The sequence below is a fragment of the Bufo gargarizans genome, chromosome 1 (assembly GCF_014858855.1).
Source record: "Bufo gargarizans isolate SCDJY-AF-19 chromosome 1, ASM1485885v1, whole genome shotgun sequence".
NCBI classification, from domain to species: Eukaryota; Metazoa; Chordata; class Amphibia; order Anura; family Bufonidae; genus Bufo; species Bufo gargarizans.
In genome coordinates, this window is record NC_058080.1 from 700,366,356 (window position 1) to 700,389,092 (window position 22,737).

Sequence of the window (22,737 nt, forward strand, 5' to 3'; positions counted from 1 at the left end):
GTATGATACAGCCAGCACCCGCCACGTATGGAGCAGGACTCGCCACAGCAGTCTGCTCTATACAGATGCGGGCGCATAATGTCAGTCACCACCCACGTGACTCCTAAAATGAGCAGAGGATTAATTCAATATAATTAACCCTAAATGTCCCAGTGCATACAAACAGTATTCACCAACTTTAAACTATGCTGGACATAACATTAACTAATGGAATGAAAATTAATTTAAGTAAATACTATTGAAAAAGACAAAGACTAAATTCATATTATCATAAAAAACTACCGTAAACCACATAGGACCAATAAACAAGGACAGTGAGACATCTGGTGGTTGAAGTATGTATTGGCAGCCGGACAAATGATACTTAAAGGGATTCTGTCACCAGGTTTCACCCCTTTAAGATAAAAATATGCTTATGTTCAGGGTGCCTTCACGACTCCTAATGTGATCTTATAAATGTAATCTGTAGGCTCATTTTGCTAAAAAAACGCTATTACTAACCTGTCAGTCAAAAAAATAAGGTGCCCAAAGGGATGTAAATGGATCCAAGCTGTCGGCCGCACCCGCCACCGTTCATGCCCAGCGCCGCCTCATAATCTTCTGTGACGCCTCCCGCTCTCCCTCCCTCCCCCCTCTTCCTGCTGTAACATCGCTGTGACGCCTCTCGCTCTCCCTCCCTTCCTCCCCCCTCCTCCTGCTGTAACATCGCTGTGATGCCTCCCGCTCTCCCTCCCCCTCCTCCTCCTGCTGTAACATTGCGATGTTACAGCAGGAGGGGGGGGAGGGAGGGAGAGCGGGAGGCGTCACAGAAGATTATGAGGTGGCGCTGGGCACGAACGGCGGTGGGTGCGGCCGGCAGCTTGGATCCATTTACATCCCCTTGGGCACCTTCTTTTTTTGACTGACAAACAAACAAACATCATAATACAGTAGACTAAAAACAGAGAAGCCATAAGGAAACCAGGATGCCATGCACCATGTATGGTACTGCATGAGGAGTATGGTCAATAGGCCAAGAAATATAGTCAAGAATTCTTTAGAAGATGCAATGGGTCCTCTACAAAAAAAAAAAAAAGTCACTGCACGGAGGATGAGAATATCAAAATCTGTTGAGTGTTGTAATGTTGGCTTCTCTTGAAGCAACCACAGGATCCCTAGAGAAAGTATCACCAAAGAGTACAAAAGCAAAACCTGCATCAGCCAAGGCCATGCTTGAACTTATTTTGCCACGACGGTCATACCTTCAGGCTTTCTGATCTTCACCCGCAGAAGTCGCTTCTTTCTCAGGTCCCTGGAGCAGCGCATCATCCTGCCCAGCCTGGAGCTACAGTGGAGTCAGTGGTACTTTGCTGCAACTAGCAGGAAAACCTACCATACTCCTCCTATCATCAACTGGTACAACATTTTAACACATATCTAATATTTGGACACATATCTAAGGTTGTTGTGGTGACATTTCCTTCAAGCCAAAACTGAAGAAAGGGGCTGAGCCTTTAGGGTGGTTTGAACCCCTGCGGGTGCTGTGCTGCACCCAGTGGAGAACTACTTAAGAGGTCACCATGAAGTAACAGTTTGGATTATACAGTTTGATCAAACCTGATACAAACCTATACATTTTGCTTCGCACTATATGGGTGACTTAAGTGCTGAAGAATTCTGGTGGTAGGGAGGATGCATCCCCAATAACTCAGCAGACTTCTGACACCTCCTGTTTCCATATGGGCATCTCTTCCCAGTCTCCAACAGCCAGTCTCCAATGGATCCTTTCTGCCACTTACCCCAGAGCATCGTTTAGGCTAAATTCACATGACCGTATATGTTTTGTGGTCCGCAAAATGCTTTACATTTTTAGTGATTTTTTTAGTTTTCTTCTCTATGAACTCTTTTGACATGCCATTTACATATGGGTGAAATTATGGTCCTTCCAGATCGCATTTTACATGACAGGAATTCAGCAGGTATTTGTGGACAGCCAACATCCAGACAGAAAATAAGAAATTTAGACCCCCTCCTTGTCAAAAAGAGTGCAGTTGCTGCAACTTCTGATTCTACTACCAATCCAATAGGACAAAAGAACACACGAAAATAAATTATAGAAACTTGTTTTTCATCTTATGCAAATGGATTTACCATTATTCACCGGAATGCCAGTGAGAACAAGTTTAGCTTTTTTCTAATTACTACCTGGTTTCATTCCCTTCTAGTTTCCCACAAGTTATGGACTCTAGTTCAGCAAAAATTCAGCTCAAAACCTCACATTAGACTAAGTCATTTTGGGATAACTCAGGCTTATGTGATTTGATTATAGTACGGTAGATATGTTATAATAACTGGGTCATGTTGACCAGTCGAGGAGGTGACAGAGTTGCATACCAGATTTTTGCTGAGGTTGTCTCCCTTCCTGATGAGCTCTTCTCCAGTAGCTTTGCCGTGGTCATCAATCCATAAGTCAACTTCTGTCCAATAGTTTTTTATCTCATGGTCGTAGCATGAGGCTTTTTTTGGTTCTGGCTGGGTACATACATTTCGTTTATGGTTCAGCCCAAATCATGCCAACATGGACATCTGCATGGTTTCAACTGTATCATGGCTGCAACGTGTGAACTCTGACTTATTGTTCCTGGTTCTGGGCTCTGATACATTCTCCTGGGTTGTTTCTGATGATCTTATTAAGACCTGCCTATGTAAACCCAGCCAGGTTCCTCACTCAGTTCAACCCTTTTTCAGTTCAACCCTTTTTCGGTTCTGTCCTGGACTCTGTGCTAATGGCCCTTATATCCTTGTTCCTGGGATCTGGTTCCTGGCCTTGACCTAAACTGCCTTCACATGCTACTTCTCATACAATGATCCTGATTCTGGTCCTCCTTGCTCTGGCTCACACCTCCGTCCGACCATGGTCCATTCCTTTTTGGATTCGACCGATCTAACTTTGGCTCTATCTAACTACACTTCAGTTTTTTCCTCATTGATCCAATCCTTGGCTCCATCCCTGACTTCTCTCCAGACCATTGGGACCATTGGCCTGTCAGAGCCTCTCCACTCTTCTTGGCTTTGTTGTCCAAGTATACTCATCCTGAACTGTTACATGGGGTATCTCAATGGAAGACCTGTCCTGCAAACAGAGCATAGATTTGAATCGACACTGTAATCCTTAGTTTCCCCTGTAGGGTTTCTGTAGGAAATTTGAACACTGCCTGGTTTCCATATAAATTAAGGATAATATAAAGTGGAAAATCCCCTTAAAACATTCATAGTTCTACTGGCAGGAGATGCCTAATACACATGAAATTCTTCTTACTTCGCCATCTTTTGTGATTTCTAACTGATTTCTTTTCTTATTTTTTAGGATCTTTGATGACCGAGACTGTCGCCATGTTGAACTTCTATCCCAGTTTCCCAGCCATGCAGGAACATTCAAACTGTGGAGAATTTATATTTGTGGTGGACCGGTCCGGGAGTATGCAACGGGCAATGAATTCAGAGCCAAATGCTCTACGACGTATTGACAGCGCGAAGGTCCGTGAAATCATTCCAGTCCACCATTAAAAATGACCATCTATATAGCAGCCATTTGTAGTGATTTGAGAAATAGTCCATATGAGTGAGGACGTGGCTATAATCTATTGCTTTTTTTACTCTCTTATGCAGGAGACACTCATCCTTCTATTGAAGAGTTTGCCTCTTGGGTGTTACTTTAATATTTTGGGATTTGGTTCCCATTTTGAGTCTTTCTTCACGTGAGTTTAATGTGCTTTGCTTTGGTACTGTATGTAGACACATTTGTACTTTTTGGGGCCTGATAAAGGTTAGGTTGTGCTTTTTATTTCTTTTATACAGTAACACTAACCTTGTTTCTCTAATCAATCGTGTATCTGCAGCGAACCGGACCGCAGGGGCAACACATGAGGCACAGTGGGACGATGGGGGTAGTAATTGTTTGTATTCACGGGTAGCAGAGCCTCCCTGGGCTGGCGTGCAGTGATTGGGAAGACAGCACTAAATCCTCAGGGGCACTCTCTAGTACAGGGATCACCAGCCAGACGGTATTTTTCCTTTTTATTTTTACCCCAAAGTCCTCTGTCCTCCCCCGCCCCCCACCCCATAGGCAAGTGGGGAGAGAGAGGAATAGGAGAGAAGAGAGAGAGAGAAAGAGAAAAAAATGATAAAAATTAATAAGGTGAGAGGAAGAGGAGAGGGAGCCTATCAGAGCCTCCAAACTTCCTAGATCTTATTCCATTCTTCCAAGCGGGCCTCTATGCTTATACAGGATCCGTTCATAGTTTTTGATCTTAGTAACCAGATTTATCCAGTTGCTTATTTTCGGGGGGTCACGTGCAAACCAATTTCGACTGATCAATAATCTAGCTAGCAATAGTACTCTACCTAATAGAATCTTCAAATCGTTAAGTAGAAACAGCTGTGGGTCAAGAGAACATATGCAGATAATCCGCTCCTATATTATCACAACGGGGGCACTTAGAAGTATCTCTTAATCCACATCTGCTCAACCAAACGGGGGTAACATAAAGTCTGTGATAAATATAGAACTGTGTTAAAACATGATTGAAATGGTGAGAGAGTACGTCCGGGTTAGTAAAGATACTTCCCCATCCCACCAACTTTATATTTGGACAATCCACCTCCCAAGCCCTTTGACCTGGTGATTGTGTATCAGCAAAACGTGCCTTAATCAATAATTTGTATATATTTGAAATCTTCATTGTTAGTGGTGTCTTCCCTAACCATTGATTTAATGGTGACAAAATATCTATTTCCAGTCGTGCTTTATCTTCCAAACTAGAAAGTGCCAAACGAAGCTGAAGATACCTAAACCATGAGAAGTTCTGTACACTATGTGATAGTTCCGCAAATGTCTTAATTTCTTTATTCGTAACAACCTGTGCCAAATAAAAAATCCCCTTCTTTTGCCAAAATTGATCAGATGCTATGCTATCTAAGGACTTTAGGTGTTTATTATGCGAGAGAGGCGTGAAATGAAGTGATCCCTTAACCCCCAGCCATCCTCTAACGATAGCCCACATTTTGAAAAGTGCTTTTGTGATTTCTTTATAACCCCGATCCCCATCAAGCATTAACCCAGATTCTAGCCAGATGGTAGTTGAGGTGCCCTTGATGGTATAGGTGTTTAGGGTGCTTTGGTGGCTGGGACCCCGGTTGTTTGTGACGCCAGCACAATTAGGTGCACATGAATTTGGTAGAAAGAATGAGGAGTCAATTGTTATAAACAATATAACTTTTACTTGATCACTTGTCTTCAGGTAGTCAGTACAGTTCATGTAGATAGCAAAGCCATCATATAAATATGGATTCAGTTGTATTCCCTATAACAGGCTTGGTAATTGTAATCTGAGGAGTTTTCCTTCTTTCTCTTTATCTTTCTATACTTTGTCCACACTCTAGCACTCAGGTACTGAATATAATATCTCTTACTGGTCAGTAGCAATCCACAGGGCAACTCCCTAATGGCAGGCATCAGTCTTCTGCTCCATCCAAGTACTTTTAGGTTCCTCCTGGTCACTGTTACTTGTGAAGTCCATTGGCTAAACTAGCTCCAAACTTCACTAGACTTTCTCTATATCCAGACGTAGACTCACTGGTCTGTGCTATGCTGCTGGCTCACTGTTCTATATGCTCCCTTAGCTTGATCAGGACCAAGGGGATAAAATGGCAGCTACATTGTGGACTATGCCTTTTCTGCTCCTCCATTAAGTTACTCCCTTATCTTCTACTCTCCAAATCTAATCTCCTTCTACTCTCCCATGTAACAAACCCCCACTATTTATATAAGTGATGCCAGCACCACTTAGGGGCAAATAGATGTAATGACAACTAAACAGCCTGATAATAGGAATTACATATTGATATCACATCACATTAATATGACATTTAGCAAAAGTTTAAAGTGCCCACATGTAGCACATAGTGGGACACTGCATATCTATGAGTTCTTGAGACACAAGACAATATGGCATCTCTTACCCATTCTCTTAGCTCACTTATTTGTATTCTTCAGGGAGAGTAAGGAGTATACACAACAATCCATGGAAGAAGCTGTTAAGAAGGTCAATGAGATGAAAGCCAACTTTGGAGGAACAGAAATCTTGAGACCTTTGAAGAAAATCTATGATACCGCTGGAAGGCCAAACCACCCAAGACAGGTAAGTCACTCAAAAAATCTGCAAACCTTTTGTATTACTTACTGTATAATTGATAATCAGGTACCTGTCCACCACATTACATTTACTACGAGATTGTCCCCTAGCAGTGGGCATTTAATAGGTTCAACTCTGTATAGATTCACATGGGGAATAGCAGACATTGAGGCCTCTAGTATCTTGAAACTAGTATACCTCTTGAACACTTAGTTGAGCTAAGCATCCATATGTATGAGGGGTACGTAGAAATAGATGTCGGCTGAATGAGCATTCAGCTGTTAAAGGTGTACGACCAACTTCAGTACACAGCTCTACACCCTCAGTGCAATGCCAAGCTGCTCTGTCATACTCTGTGAGTACAGAGCTATCCTCCACTAAAAGCAATGCTAGAATATGTCCATGCATACGGCATGCAGTGGAGCATGCCATAATTTTTTTTTACATTGAATTCACATGGAGTCTAACAGAATAAAAACCTTTGTGTGGAATCAAAGGCATATGGTGTTAGAATAGTGACTTCATGAGAGCCCCGTTTTGGTTTCATACCAGACAGAGCCCTTAAAGGCTATATACACGTTCAGAGGCAATTTTTTTTAAATGATTGCATGTTACTCATTTTTGGCTAAAAATAAATTTTCAATTGGCCTTTATTAAAAATATTGAGCTGTTCTGTCACAAAGGGTGTTTTTCTAGCTGTGTGACTGGTACTTTCACTTTGTAGCTGTGTGACTGGTACTTTCACTTTCACTTTGTACTAGTAATCTAATAAACCTTATCTCTAAACTACTGAGAAATCATAAACACTTATTTAAGCCTCATTCTTATCAGTAAGATAAGGATTGAGCTTTAATGAGTGTTTTTAATGTAAGAGAGCTGAGATAAGGAGTGTGTCTGCTCCTGGTATGACGGAAAAGACTGAAAATCCAAAGGGTGCTACTAGAGCATGTCGGCTCAGCACAAAAAAAAAGACACCATATTTTTAATAAAGACCAATTTAAAAGTTATTTCTCGTACATTCAATTGGGGGATAGCTTAGAGGTATTACTAGGAGGGACACTATGCAAATACAAAAGAGAGCTTCTCCTCCTCGGGCTATACCCCTAGGCTCCACCAGGAGGAAGTCAGTCTTTGTTTAGTGTCCGGTGAAGGAGGATGACACTTGTGTTGATTTCTACTCCTGTTTTTTAATTTCTAGATGGGGACACAGGTCAGCATAGCGCTTTCCTGGTCCCCCGTGGAGTGCCCGCCGCCGTCTTTACGATGCTGCCTGGCCACCTCCATTTTCCCCCAAGAAGACAAGTGGATCCGGGCTCGACCTGTTAGCTCCGGCATCCCACCAGCTCCTGGGTCACCTGCTGCTGCCGTCCATCCAGAGCACCGGTGAGTCAGATGTAGAGGTGAGCCCTGCTGGTACTGAACAGAGAGAGAAGACTGCAGGAGCAGATAAGTATGGCTGCAATCCCCTCTGCTCCCCCCTCCCCCTTTTCTCCCTGCCTGATACCTATGGGCCGCCTGGGTGAGCTGGGGAATGGGTGTTTCTGTCTGGAGGTACTGGGGGCAACTGGAGGCACTATACTGGGACTTTATGGGGTGGTATCTTCTCTGCTGGGACTTCTCTCTCCCATCGAGGCCTTTTCTATGGGGCACGGCTGTTCTCAGCGCGGCACCGGTGCCGGCACCGCTCCTATTACTCTCCAGCAGCACCCGCCAGTGACAGGGCCCCTCGCTTCATTCGGGGGCCTCCGACACCATGCGTCGCTGTCCAGCCCTTCATTAACCCCCGCTACGCCGCGTTCAGCGCCGGGGGACATTTTTTCATAAAGTGTGCAAGCTATTTTCGTGCTTCTATGACGCGTCCTGGGGCGGAGCGCTTTGCTCTGGCGTCTTCCTCCGCTTGCTGAGAAGCTCATCGCACGCATGGCTGCTCCCCTGCTCCTCTCCGGTGGACTTCTGTGCTGTTGCCTGGGTGGTAGGATGTTTTAGCCTTCTTGCTGCAGCTGGTAGAGATCTTTTTTGTGGTTGCCATCATGCCTAAGCCTGGGGTCCCCCTTAAATCTGCCAAGACCTCTTCTCAGACCCCAAAGGGGTCCTGTAAGGAGTGTCTTCTGCCACTTTCTGTCACTGGTATCTGTGCCTCCTGCCCTGCCCCTGGACAGGATCGTACTTCTCCTCCTTCTCTTGCCCAGCCCAGTTCCCCCCTGTCCCTGCAGAGCCTGCGGTTCCTGCTTGGGCATCTGCCATGTCCAGTGCGGCCGCTGATTTGGCCTTAGTCGCCAAGGCAGTCATGTCCGTTTATGGAACGTATGGCAGTTTCCAATACTGTGGCGCCAACCACTCCATCTCCTCTCAGTGGTTCCTGCAGAGAACGCTTGACCGCTAAGAGGCAGCGTGAGCGGCAGCATCTCTCCTCGGATGACTCTGCTCCCTCCCCTCGTCTAGAGGCGCGTTCGGACGACTCCCTCCCCCCCCCCCAGGGAGCGCAAGTCTGAAGGGGAATTGTCCGGCTCGGACGAGGTCATGGAGCGGGACCCCCCCGCCTAAGCTCTGCACCATGGTGGCTGTCTTAGTGGCGGCTGTCCGTGACACCTTTAATATCCAAGAAGATTCTCTCCTTCCACTAGTCGGGAGTTCGCCCTTTTCCCGCCCAAGAAGCCGGAGGCTGCCGTGTTTCCTGTCCATGGGGAATTTTCCGCGGTCATATCCAGGGCCTGGGACCGTCCTAATCAAAAGTTCTCTGCCACTAAACGCATGGATACGCTTTATCCTTTTCCGGCTGACAGTGTGGAGAAGTGGTCTTCTCCCCCTAAGGTGGATCCCCCGGTGGCCAGGTTAGCCAAAAAACACGGCCCTCCCTGTCTTAGACGGCTCCTCTCTGCAGGACGCTGTGGATAGGCGCCTAGATTCTCTTTCCAAATTCATTTTCTCACTGGCAGGCACGTCCCTGTGGCCTGCTTTTGCCTTGGCATGGGTGGGCAGAGCCCTCTCGGTGTGGTTGCTGCACCACCACCAAGACCTGACGGAACAAGATGCATCTGCTGACACACTGGATTTGGTTCTCCAGATGTCTCAGGCTTTCAAGTTCCTTTGCGAGGCTTCCATGGACATTGGTTCCCTCTTTGCCCGCATTTCAGCACTCTCGGTCATTCAGCGCAGAGAGGTCTGGTTAAAGGTGTGGGACGCCGACGCTTCTTCCAAGCGTTCCCTTGCTAACCTCCCCTTTGAGGGTTCCAGACTTTTTGGGGCTCAGCTGGACGAGTTCATCTCTGCCGCTACAGGGGGCAAGAGCACTCATCTTCCCCAACCCAGGTCCAAGCGCCTTTTTCGGACCAGGTCTTCCGGGTCCCGGTACCAGTCCTTTCTACGCTTCTCTTCTAGCAGGGCGTTGTCTGTTTCCTCCGCTGGGGGGTCTCAGGACTCCCGCAAGAAGCCCTCCTTCAAGCGCCAGCCTTCCTGGCGCCCGATGGCACAGTCGGCCCGCCCTGCTGCTCCCAAGCAGTCTTCCACATGAAGGGACGCCCCCACCCCTCATGGTGGGGGGCTGTCTGCTCTCTTATCAGCAGGTTTGGAGAGCTCATGTTCAGGATGCCTGGGCTCTAGAAATTGTAATGTCGGGTTACAAGAAAGAATTTGCGTCCAGACCGTCGGAACGTTTTTTCCCTTCTCGCATTCTGGGGGATCCGGCCTGAACCTCGGACCTCTTGATGGCAGTTTCTTCCCTTCTTGACCAGGGTGTTATTACCCCAGTTCTCCCAGAGGAACAGGGCACAGGTTTCTATTCAAACCTGTTTGTGGTCCCAAAGAAGGAGGGGTCGGTGTGTGTGATCCTGGACCTGAAGCTGCTCAACAAGTTTCTGCGGGTGCGGAGGTTTCGAATGGAGTCCCTCTGCTCCGTTATTGTTTCTCTTCTTCCAGGGGAGTTCCTCGCATCCCCGGCTCGGATTACCGCTCACTCCACTATGGTGGTGGGAGCTTCCTGGGCAAGGCGCAATCGTTCCTCTGTGTCTCAGCTGTGTAAGGCGGCCACCTGGTCGTCTTTACATACCTTTACAAAGTTTTATCAGTTGCATTTGCTGGCTTCGGCTGATGCTGTCTTTGGCCGCAGGGCTTTGCAGGCTGTGGTTCCTGTTTGACCGTTGGACGTTCCTCCTGTAGGTGCTGAGGTTTTTTACCACCCCATGGACTGCTTTGGGACGTCCCATGGTCTGTGTCCCCCAATGGAATGTATGAGAAAAGGAGATTTTTTTGTGAAACTCACCTGTAAAATCTTTTTCTCGTCTTTTCCATTGGGGGACACAGCTCCCACCCATTCTGCCTGTTGCAGGAGGGGTTCAGTTCAGTTCTGTTTGTGGTTGGGCCTCATGGTTTTTGGTCTGATGGCTTCCATTATTTTTTATTTTCTCCTTCTCCTACTGCTTTTGCAACGCCCGAGGAGGAGGAGCTCTCTTTTGTATTTGCATAGTGTCCCTCCTAGTAATACCTCTAAGCTATACCCATGGTCTGTGTCCCCCAATGGAAAAGACGAGAAAAAGATTTTACAGGTGAGTTTCACAAAAAATCTCCTTTTTTATCTCAAAATGAGTATAATGCAATAATAATAAAAAAAAAAGCCCCAAAGGTGTACATAGCCTTTAAACTCTTTAAAAGATTAGTTATGTTACTATTAAACTCCCTTCCCCACCAAGATTATACTTGGTCTATGTTCACATTACAAATAGTCTTATTTGCTGTACCTGCAGGGCTCCAGATGGCGACCAAAATGGTCGCCAATACGACTTAGAATTGCTAAATGGCGACAAGACTTTGTAGTCTTGTCGCCATTTGCGCCTAGATCCTCCGCTGCTCTGCCTCTCACACACGAGGAACTGACATAGGACGTGCTGCTTTCAGCACGTGCCATGTTCTTCTCAACAGCACAGGGGAGAAGGAGGCAGTCCCTCCCCTTGTGCCGCTGCCACCAATAGGCTGATAGCAGGGAGGGGGAGGAGAGGGGCTGTGGCCACTGCACCACCAATGAATATTGTTTATGCTTAATACAAACACAGGCTGTGCTGCAGGTGTCGGCCATATCCCATACCCGGCACCCAGCCTCTGACTGCGCACAGCGATCCGCCGCTAATAACCCCTCAGGTGCCGCACTAGCGGTGGATTGCAGCGTGCAGTCATAGAAGCTGGGTGCTGGGTATGGGATATGGCCAGCACCCGCAGCGCAGCCTGCATTTGTATTAAGCATAAACTATATTCATTGGTGGCACAGTGCACCGAAACCCCACCACCACCCCAGTATTATAAAGTAGAATCATTGGTGGTGCAGTGTAATCCTGGGGCTCCGATCGGTTACCATGGCAGCCAGGACGCTATTGAAGCCCTGGCTGCCATAGTCGGCTCCCTGCTGCTGTGTGCACAAAGCACAGGGCAGCAGGGAGAGCGTGAGGTCCTATTCACCCTGATAGAGATCTATTAGGGTGAATAGGACAAGGGATGAAAGATCCCAGGTTGTAGCCCATAAGGGGGGAAATAGTTATTTTAAAAAAAGTTAAAAAAAAAACACTAATATTAAGTTTAAATCACCCCCTTGCCCAATTTTACATATAACATATATAAACAATAAAAAAAATACATATCGCCACGCCCAAAAAAGTGCGAACTATTAAAATATTTAAAAATATCTCCCATGCGGTGAACGCTGTAACAGAAAAAAAAAAAAGTACAATTTGCCTTTTTTTTTGTCAAAAAATTAGGTTAGGACTGTTCTATTATGGTCCAGACGTTTCATAAAATCTGGAATGCACACTTTTTTTGTTTTTTTTAAGTAGTATCGAGTATCGCAATACTTTTTTATGGTATCGAAATCGAGTCCAAATTTTGATATTGTGACAACCCTAGGTAAGACGTGTGTTTTTTTTTTTAATTATATGTATTTTAAATTTGGCGAATAAAAATGTAAATTTGGCTCCTAAATTTTTCAGGTTAGGAGCCAATGGCATCTTGATATTTTTTTTAGTCTGGAGCCCTGACCTATGCACAACACTGTACGAGGGTGGGGTAAAGTGAGCTCATCTCTTTTGTTCCCTCTGGCTTTTCATTTTGCATTACTAACAAGTTAGCGTAATCTGTTGTAGAATGTTTTATTTTGAGGGGTAGTTTAATTTAGAATATGTGACGCTTTTAAACTCTTTCAATTTATGGTCTTTTAAGCTTTTTCTCTTCACGGATGGTGAGGTTGGGAACACAAAAGAAGTGATTGATGAAGTCCAGAAAAATTCTAATAATCACAGGTAATATCAACAATCCTGCAGTGTTATTGTGCCAGTCTCAACCCGTTCTATCCCTAATACACTGACATATCCCTAATATTTGTGCCATTGAGTAACCATGGATTTTTTTTAACCAACTCATTGAATCCTTTGGCTTACTCCTACCTCAAATAAGCCTAGTCAGGTAATGGACAAGACATTGCATGTTGCTCGGCCATTCCTGTCTTCTTGCACAGATTTGTTGAATACTTTAGAAAAAAACTAAATAAAGAGCTCCAAAAAATTCCCATAAAAAAATAAATGTATTAAATATACATGATTAAAAATACAAACATTTGTTCCCCCAATAAAGACAATGCTACCTTTTCTATTGCATTAATATGGAGAGCAGTACCCAGTTACCATTATGATATTAATATTAAGACTAGTGTTATCTTTAGTAATTGTTGAATACTTTGCCTGACCTGACACATACCATCATTGAGTAGGCAGAAATCCTAAATTCCTTAGAATAAAAGTCACATCTCTTGTGGCTTCTGTTTTACATTGATTTTCTGACCACGTTCCATGAATCACCAAGGTTTTCTGAAACATGATTGGGAAACATTCTCAGAAAAAATATTCACCTCATTTGTGAGGGCCTGCTGTTGTCACGGAAGGTGTATAGAAAACTAGAAGACACAAAATGAAGATCCGACTGACTGGATCCAAAACTAAGGAACAAAAGGGAGAGCCCTGCAACAGACCTGGCTCTCTCCCTAACTGCTCAGCCTATGCAAAAATCTCAATGGTAGATGATCGCATATCCTCGTACCTCGACTGTATAACACCTGAACACCCTATAATAGTGAGGGGACACGACCACCGGCTCCCTACACTTGATACGGAGGGAGTCAGGGTCACCTGGGATCCAGCAAACAGGAAAACACAAATGAATGAACAAAACTTATCTGTAGAAGACTCAGTAGAAGCATCCAGCATGCATACACTCCAGGAAGTTGTATAAACCGCAAAGTGATGCAGTATGGGAAGGGATTTAAAGGGATGCAATCAGTGCAACTACATGACAGCTGAGAGAGGCTAACGAGATGAGAAAAGGAAAGCAAAACAAAAGGAACCTCAAGGAGGAGGTTCTGAAGGACGTCTGTCAGAGCTTCTCAGATGTCTGGTGGTGACAGCTGTTTATACTTTATCTGCTGGGTCGAGGTCAGCATGACTGGCACCCATTTTTTGGTGTATTCACCATATAGGTCCTAGTATTCAACCCACTACCTTGTGGTGGGAAGGTTTAGTTAACAGTTGATTTATCATGAAGGCCCAATAGTTATATAATGTTTTATCCATGATGGGCCATTTCTGACTTTGTTTCTTCTGTTGTGAATATAAGGAACCATTTTAAGGTCCAGATACCAGTTTTTTAGTACTCAATTTTTGTATGGTTTAATTATGTATGACATATCACATTGTGACCTACATATTCTTGACTTTTGTGTAGATGCTTCACATTTGGGATTGGTGAGGGCGCCTCCACATCCCTCATCAAAGGTATGGCCCGAGCAGGTAGTGGAACATTTGAGTTCATCACCGGCAAAGACAGAATGCAAACCAAGGTGAGTGCTGGCCTTCTTGGTTGGGCTTTTTTCTCGAAGTTCCAAGTAAGGATCATATCTGGGGGAAACATGCATCATTTCAGTGTTCACATTGTACCCCTCTGCTGATGGACATCCTGATGAAGTGCTGAAGTGGATTGTAGATGTTGACCCTCGACAGACTTCCCAGGACCACAATGCTACTAGACTATTGTGCTTCACAAACAAATGCATTGTATAGGGGTTGTCAAGATTTTGATTTTGATGACCTGTCTTCAGGATAGGCAATTAATATCAGATTGGCGGGGTCTGACTGCTTCAATGAATGCCGCAGCCTCTTCGTAGGTCAGGGTCTTCACGTTCATCGATCGCACGGCCTAGGTGCAGCTCAGTCTCATTCAAGTGAATTTGACTGAGCTCCAATACCAAACACAGCCGCTATTGAAGAGCACCGCTGTGCTCGGTAAGCTGCAAGGAGACCATAGCGCTCCACTGAGTGCCGCAGCTTTCTCAAACAGCTGATTGGTAGGGGTCCTGGGTTTCCAACCACTGCTCATCTGATACTGATGACCTATGCTGAGGATGTGTCTGTACTTTTGCAACCAATGCAAAGGTAGAAAGCTGCTATGCAGACCTATGTCTTTATGGTTACAGTTTATAAGTAAATCTGCCCTGTACTTAATTCTGCAGTCATGTCATTGTCATCTGCCCCCTCTACTACTACAAGAACAGAGAGAAATAACGCATGACTGCAGGATCAGACTACACGCAGGTTTGGTACTCTGCAGCTATGGAGCAAGCAGATCTGCAGTGATGAGCGAAGCGAGCTTCGGATCCTAGATCCGAAGTCACTTCGCTGAAAACTTCAGATTAATGCATACGGAGATCTGTCTCCGTACAGCATCAATATGTATGGCCTCCGATGAGGCGAAGTCAGTTATTCCCAAAATCTCTCAAGACTTGGTGAATAACTTTGGTATTTGATTTGGATCCGAGGTACCATTCGGAACCGAAGCAGAGTTCATATCCAAGTTTTAAAGTGGCTTTCCAAATCAAATACCAAAGCTATTCACGGACTTCGCCTCATCGCAGACCATACATTTTAATGTTCTACGGAGACCGATCTCCGTACAGAATTAATCTGAAGTGTTGAGCGAAGCGACTTCGGATCTAGGATCCGAAGCTTGCACACTCATATAGGAACTGTATACACAGAACACCGGGGGATTTTTAATAAAGACCATTAGCATAGTTGCTTCATTGTTTATTTCAGATACATTGGAGGAATACAAAACTGGTTGCAAAAGTCTACATACCCTTTGAGGGAATAGCTCTTAAAAGGGGTATTCCAGCAAATGTTAAGATGAAATATGGTAACTGTGTAATGGATCTTATTGTTAACTAATTATAATAGTATTAGGTTAGGTGTGTTTTACAAGGGTACTTTTATGAGTCAAGTTGATTAAAATAGGTTAAAGCAATTGATTTAATGGGGCAGTAATACAAACAGATACAATAAATCTCAAGTAATAGAGAATACTACTTAGCTTGTGATTTATGAGGAGTCCGTAATTCTGAGCAGCAACTATGAGGAGGAAGGAACAGATGATATGGAATCTCTGTCTGCATCCTTCCGCAATAGATGAGCTCCTACTAACTAAAGCTTAAAGGGGTTGTCTCACCTCAGCAAATGGCATTTATCAAGCCCCTTACTAATGTATTGTTATTATCCATATTGCCTCCTTTGCTGGCTGGATTAATTTTTCCATCACATTATACACTGCTTGTTTCCATGGTTACGACCACCCTGTAATCCATCAGCGGTGGTCGTGCTTGCACACTATAGGAAAAAGTGTTGGCCTCTCTGATAACCAGGACAGTGGGAGCGCCTATAGGCTAGTGATTTTTCCTATAGTGTGCAAGCATGACCATCATTGCTAGATTGCAGGGTGGTCGTAACCATGGAAACATAATATGATAAAAAAAATGAATCCAATATGGATAATAACAATAGATTAGTAAGTGCCATGTATTAACTTTCTCTACATAATAAATGCAATTTGCTGAAGTGAGACAACCCCTTTAATACTGTATCATATATAGTTTCCTAATGACAACCCACCCCTTCTCCCAGTAATGACCGGTTTAAAAAAGAATAATTGATTTTGAAGGATACATCAGCGTGGCTAGCTCAGCTGAATGTAATGATATCTTTCACTTTAGTGATCAGGTCTGCTTAATTCTGGATAAAAAATACTTTTAATCCATATGCTAATGATCAGTTAAGTGCACTGAGGGCGGATCCAAGTCACTCTGTGCACCCTTGCTCCTCCTGCTCCCTCTGCCAATCCCTCCCTTTTCATCCTGATTGACAGAGCGAGGAGAGATGACTATGCAGCTATCATCCCCTCTGTATGGGGACTTGCAGTCAGTACATCTCTGTTCATACCAGGGCAATCTGCTGCTGCTAAAGAATGATTTCTTTACCTTCAAAGTATAAGTCATTAGCTAAGAACATTAAAAAATTAGCACAATTTGACATACAAGCAGGTGAACCCAAGTAACATTTTCAATAAAGAAGTCCAATCATCAGAAAGTTTTTTTGTTTTGTTTTTTGCCTACTAGGTTCTTCGGGCTCTAAAATGTTCCTTACAGCCCACTGTGAAGAATGTCTCCCTGACTTGGTCTCTTCCCTCTGGCATGGAAGCCATTCTCCTGTCTAAGGTCCCCACCGCCATCTTCCAGGGACAAAGGTCCATTGTGTATGCCCAACTGAAAGGAAAGGTAGGTATGATCGGGTCCAAAGCTCTAGATCCCAAACACCCCACTGTCGTATATCTTCTATATAAAAATAATCTTCATATAAAAGAGAGGATCAAAAAAAAAAAATATATATATATATATATATATATATATATGCAAATTATATGTTCTTTTATCGAGTATCTTAATTAGTTTTGTGCAGTGAAACAAAGGGACACTTTTTTATGTAAAAATATATGTAATAATTTATTTATGAATGATTATAAATCCAATACAAATACCGACATAAGATAAATGATGAGTAATAATGTACTATCAACAAACCACCACTAGATGGTGCGGTAACCAAACACTATTACCTCACCAGCACAGTACAACTTAAAGTTACCTATGAAAAAATGCAAATGCTAAACTTTTAACAAGCAGACCAATGATTTATATACCAGGAGAAACTTAGGATCTTCTGTTTAGCAAACAGGACTATAACATGATAAAACACGGATTAATACAGGAAAAATAAATGTTATCCCTGGACTCTGTTTCCCTAGGACCAATCAAAAATATATGACATTAATATGACAAAGTATACAATCAGACTATGGAATATAACTTCCCAAGGGTTTAGTCCTCTTTTCAAATAATGTCAGATCTTCCATTAGCAATATGCATCTTTGCTAAGAGAATAATCATCATTACGGAGGCGCCTACCACTATATAGTCCCACAGTATGGGGACATGTGGCTATATACCGAGAGAAATATCTTATTAATATCACGAGCAATAAGCACAGTATACGTTACCGGGTCAAAGTTAGACAGAGTTTTGGATAGGACCAGTTCTCAAGAACTTTCCTAGTAGTCAAAATATAATCCATGTTTCTTTTGGTATATCTTTCTTGTGGTCAGATTCCTTCGTGAGTTTTTCTTCTGGTGAGAGCCCTTGATGCTCCACACTCGAGTAATTATTCCCCACCTTCTCTAAGAATCATCCCCTTGTGGATTAGGGATGTCCAATCGGGTAAGGTGGGTGTATTCGTATGCTAATAACACAATGATATCAAATTAACCGTTGACATGGTATAAAAAAAATTGTAAAATAATATAATATTGTCCATCTGCCTCCAGATGGCACTGTTGTATAACATATTAACATCAGATTTTTAAGTGAAAACTTATATAACATGGCTTTATTTTATATATGTACCTTTTAACCTTTCTAAACTTATATCAATGAGGAGGGATACTTCTTTGACAATCTGAAGTAATCTTTCCCAGACTTAGAGGGACCTTCATTATTTTTCCAGACTCTTGAATTTATGGGCTTTGATAAGAAATACAATGGGCCTTACACTCGCACCGTGGGTTTGTATAATCTAACTGTCCAAGCTATTGAGTAATGACGCCTGGAATAACATTAGCTTTTCTGAGAAACTTCCATTAGCAGAAAACCTTAGTGCACATGAATATATATAATACTTATGAATATATGAATAGACATCACACACCAGATGTGTCTTAAGGATATAAATTCTTATCTTGTCATGGCTGATCCATGACACAGACATTGTTTCCTTCAGAGAGACATGTCTGGAGAAGCCAGTATATTCCCTATAGATAAACCCATATCTTTTAGCAATAACTGTTAAAATACAATGTTCTCTATATTCACTATGACTCTTTTATAAACTGAACTTGCCATGAACTCATCTTGGCCTCTTCAGCCACATAACAGGACTTTGGTTCAAGCTGATTTCACTCTTAAAGGCAATGAGCATTCATTTTGGCTATAATATCCTCAGATAATATTATACACTCATGAAAATGCACTACACCACTCATAACATTCTCACCATTATTTGTAATAGCTAGCAGAAAAATAAGGCCCCTTGCAGACGAGCGTGTCTGGATGCGTTGCGGATGCGTTCAGTGAAAACTGTGCGATTTCCCAAAGCCATTTAGTTTTTTTTGCGATCGCATTCAGTTTTTACCCCGCGGGTACAATGCGATTTACTGCGTTTTGCACGTGCGTGATAAAAAAGTGAATGTTTACAAACAACATCTCTTAGCAACCATCCGTGAAAATCGTATCCGCACTTGCTTGTGGATGCGATGCGATTTTCACGCAGCCCCATTAACTTCTATGGGGACAGCTTTGCGTGAAAATCGCAGAATATAGAACATGCTGCAGTTTTTCACACAACGCAAAAGTGATGGGTGAAAACTACCACTCATGTACACAGACCCATTTAAATCAATGGGTCCGGATTCCGTGCGGTCGCAATGCGTTCGCATCATGCATTGCACCCACGTGGAATTCTTGCTCGTGTGAAAGGGGCCTAAGAATATACATAACCATTTGCCAATCACGTCTTAAGAGTGAATCCACTCATGACACAAGAAGTGCTTATTTTAGGCAAAATGCCTTTGGTAGGGGTGAGTCTATGCTAATTTCATAATAGAAGCCTCCTCTGCGCACCTTTTATTGGTTGACTACATAGAAAGTATTCAGACCCCTCAACCATTTGACCATGTACATGTACTGTGTAACACCATTGATAAGTCATTTAAGCTTACTTTGGCACTTTCTAGGTGGAGACTGAAGCGGAGGGTGAGGTTTGCCTGCAGTACAACTTTAAGGATGAGCTTTTGAAGAACAACATTCGTTTCCCTCTTAAAGTGGAGAAAGCTGAAAGGTAATTCAAGGATAATTCACTGTCAAACAGAACAAACCCACAGAGTAATGGGGTGACACAAATAATTAAAGCCACCGGTGCATTGTGGGAAAAGATGCTAAAAACAGCCTTCATAAGACGGAATTCAAAATGGAAACCTTTTAGAGGCATTCCATTTTGACCCGTGAGAATAGAGGTCTATGGGCAAGCATAACGGAACCGTCTGGACAGGCAGTGGATACGCACCTCTACATAACTTAGGCACATTCAGTGCAAGGGGTATTAAGGCTCCATTCACACATCCGCAATTTCGTTCTGCATTTTGCGGAACGTAATTGCAGACCCATTCATTCTTATGGGGCAGCAAGATGTGCTGCCTGGACACGGAATTGCGGATCCGCACTTCCGGATCCGCACTTCCGTTCCGCAAAAAAATAGAACATGTCCTATTCTTGTCCGCAATTGCGGACAAGAACAGGCATATTCTATTAGTGCCGGCAATGTGCGGTCCGCAAAATGCGGAACGCACATTGCCGCTTTCCGTGTTTTGCGGATCCGCGGCTCCGTGTATCCGCAAAACACGTTGCGGACGTGTGAATGGAGCCTAAGCCCGGTGTCTAAAATACCAGTCTTAATTACCCTTATTGTTTTTTTTTTTTTTTTAAATGTCCATTTATTACACCAGATCTCTGCTTCTTAGTATAAATATATACAGTATATATGTATGGGTGTGTGTACTTTTTCAGACATTTTGTTATACTTTGCTTCATGAATTACCTAACTTGTTTTGAAAGCTTGTTATGTTAAATTGGTTATATTTTATTAGACATTAAAGGGGTTTTCTGGGAGTTTTATACTGATGACTTATCCTCTAGAAAGGTCATCAGTATCTGATTGGTGGGGGTCAGACATCATCCGATGATCAGCAGTTTGAGAAGGCACCGTCGCTCGCAGTGGTGCCATGGCCTTCTCTCAGCTCATGAACCACAGCACCGTACATTGTATAGCGGCTGTGCTTGGCATCGCAGGTCAGCCTCATTTACTTCTATGGGGCTGAGCTGCACCTAGGCCGATAAACCGATGAACGTAGAGTCACCTGGCCTAGGCAAAGCTGGAGTAGGCCGCGGTGCTACTGCGAGCACCGCTGCCTTTTCAAAAACCTGATCGGCTGGAGTCCCAGGTGTCAGACCTCCACTGATCAGATACTGATGGCCTGAGGATAGTCATCAGTATAAAACCTGGAAAACCCCTTTAAAAGGTATGACACCTGCTATTCCTGGTATGATTATTTTATTCCTCTTAGGCCTTATGCACACGACCGTTGTGTGCATCCGTGGCCGTTGTTCCGTTTTCCGTGATTTTCTGCGGACCCATTGACTTTCATCGGGTCAGTTGAAAACTCGGAAAATGCACCGTTGTTCATCAGCGGCCGTGATCCGTGTTTCCTGTCTGTCAAAAAAATATGACCTGTCCTATTTTTTTGACGGACAACGGTTCACGGACCCATTCAAGTCAATTTGTCTGTGAAAGAAAACGGATGCACACAAGATTGGCATCCGCGTCCGTGTTCCGTGGCAGTAGGTTACTTTCATACAGACAGATCCGAAGATCCGCATAAAAGCACCCGATCTCTTACAGGGGGCTGTGATCCGTACAATTAACCCCTTAGGTGCCGCACCTGAGGGGTTAATTGTGCGTATCATAGCCCTCTGTAAGAGATCAGGGGCTGCCAGGCAGCAGGGGGCAGACCCCCCTCCCTCCCCAGTTTTAATTTCATTGGTGGCCTGTGCGGGCTCCCCCCGACCCCCCCTCCCTCTATTGTATTAATTTCATTGGTGGCCAGTGTGCGGCCCCCCTCCCTCCCTCTATTGCATTAGTTTCATTGGTGGCCAGTGTGCGCCCCCCCCCCCTCCCCGATCATTGGTGGCAGCGGAGAGTTCCGATCGGAGTCCCAGTTTAATCGCTGGGGCTCCGATCGGTAACCATGGCAACCAGGACGCTACTGCAGTCCTGGTTGCCATGGTTACTTAGCAATATTAGAAGCATCATACTTACCTGCTGCGCTGTCTGTGACCGGCCGGGCGCTCCTTCTACTGGTAAGTGACAGATCATTAAGCAATGCGCCGCACATACCTGTAACTTACCAGTAGGAGGAGCTCCCGGCCGGTCACAGACAACGCAGCAGGTAAGTATGATGCTTCTAATATTGCTAAGTAACCATGGCAACCGGGACTGCAGTAGCATCCTGGTTGCCATGGTTACCGATCGGAGCCCCAGCGATTAAACTGGGACTCCGATCAGAACTCTCCGCTGCCACCAATGCTCGAGGGGGGGGAGAGGGGAGGCCGAACACTGGCCACCAATGAAATTAATACAATAGAGGGAGGGGGGGCCGCACACTGGCCACCATTGAAATTAATACAATAAAGGGAGGGAGGGGGGGCCGCACACTGGCTACCAATGAAACTAATACAATAGAGGGAGGGGGGCCGGGGGGGTCCGCACACTGGCCACGGACCTCCTACGGACACCGTTTTTGCGGACGTTAAAAAAAAAAAACGGTTGTGTGCATGAGGCCTTAATGTGATCAATAAAACATGTTTTTCTACGGGCTTAAAGAGTACCAGATTTTTTCTTCTGATTTAACTTCTTATCATATTGCTTTTTGATCTTGAGCATGGATTCTTCTTGAAACCACTGTAAACAATGACCACACTGACAGCAAACCAATCATAGATCTACCCATCTACTAAATCCCATTCTTTTCTCAGACCCACCATCCATAGACTGGCAGCCAAGTCTCTGATCTCGGAGCTGGAATGTGGAAAGGACTCTAGATCCGAGGATGGGAAGAAGAGGATCCTGGAGGTCAGTCTAGAGTCTGGAGTCATCTCCTCACTTACTGCCTTTGTTGCTGTTAATAAAGACACCAAGACTCCAGTGGAAGGTCCTCCAGTACGAAGAGACATCCCTGCTCCAGGTTTTATGCATGGTAAAAATACCAAGTATATGCTTATATTCAAGTACTAGCCATATTAGTACCCCTATATTATAACCATCCATATCAACCTACATATTGTGTAACAAAATCAGTGCTTATATAATAGAACCAGCCATGCCAGGTCTCATGCAATAGAACTGGCCATATTAGTACTTATATAAAAGAACTTGCCATATCAGTGCCTTATATAATAGTACTGGTCATATCAGTTCTCATATAATAGAACTGGTCATATCAGTGCTCATATACACTGCCTGTCTAAAAAACAAGTCGCCACCAAAAA

General features: G+C 44.0%; 1 protein-coding gene across 1 annotated transcript in view; it reads left to right on the forward strand.

Annotated features, from left to right (window-relative positions):
- LOC122929661 (von Willebrand factor A domain-containing protein 5A-like) overlaps nt 1-22,483 on the forward strand; it is a 44,602-nt gene extending 22,119 nt beyond the window's left edge. Inside the window, exons 7-14 of the mRNA XM_044283300.1 lie at nt 3,347-3,516; nt 3,649-3,737; nt 6,035-6,179; nt 12,372-12,451; nt 13,926-14,040; nt 16,645-16,803; nt 19,371-19,474; nt 22,225-22,483. Of these exons, the coding sequence (XP_044139235.1) occupies nt 3,347-3,516; nt 3,649-3,737; nt 6,035-6,179; nt 12,372-12,451; nt 13,926-14,040; nt 16,645-16,803; nt 19,371-19,474; nt 22,225-22,483 (1,121 nt within the window). The remainder of the gene's footprint in view (nt 1-3,346; nt 3,517-3,648; nt 3,738-6,034; nt 6,180-12,371; nt 12,452-13,925; nt 14,041-16,644; nt 16,804-19,370; nt 19,475-22,224) is intronic.
- The last annotated feature ends 254 nt before the right edge of the window (nt 22,484-22,737 follow it).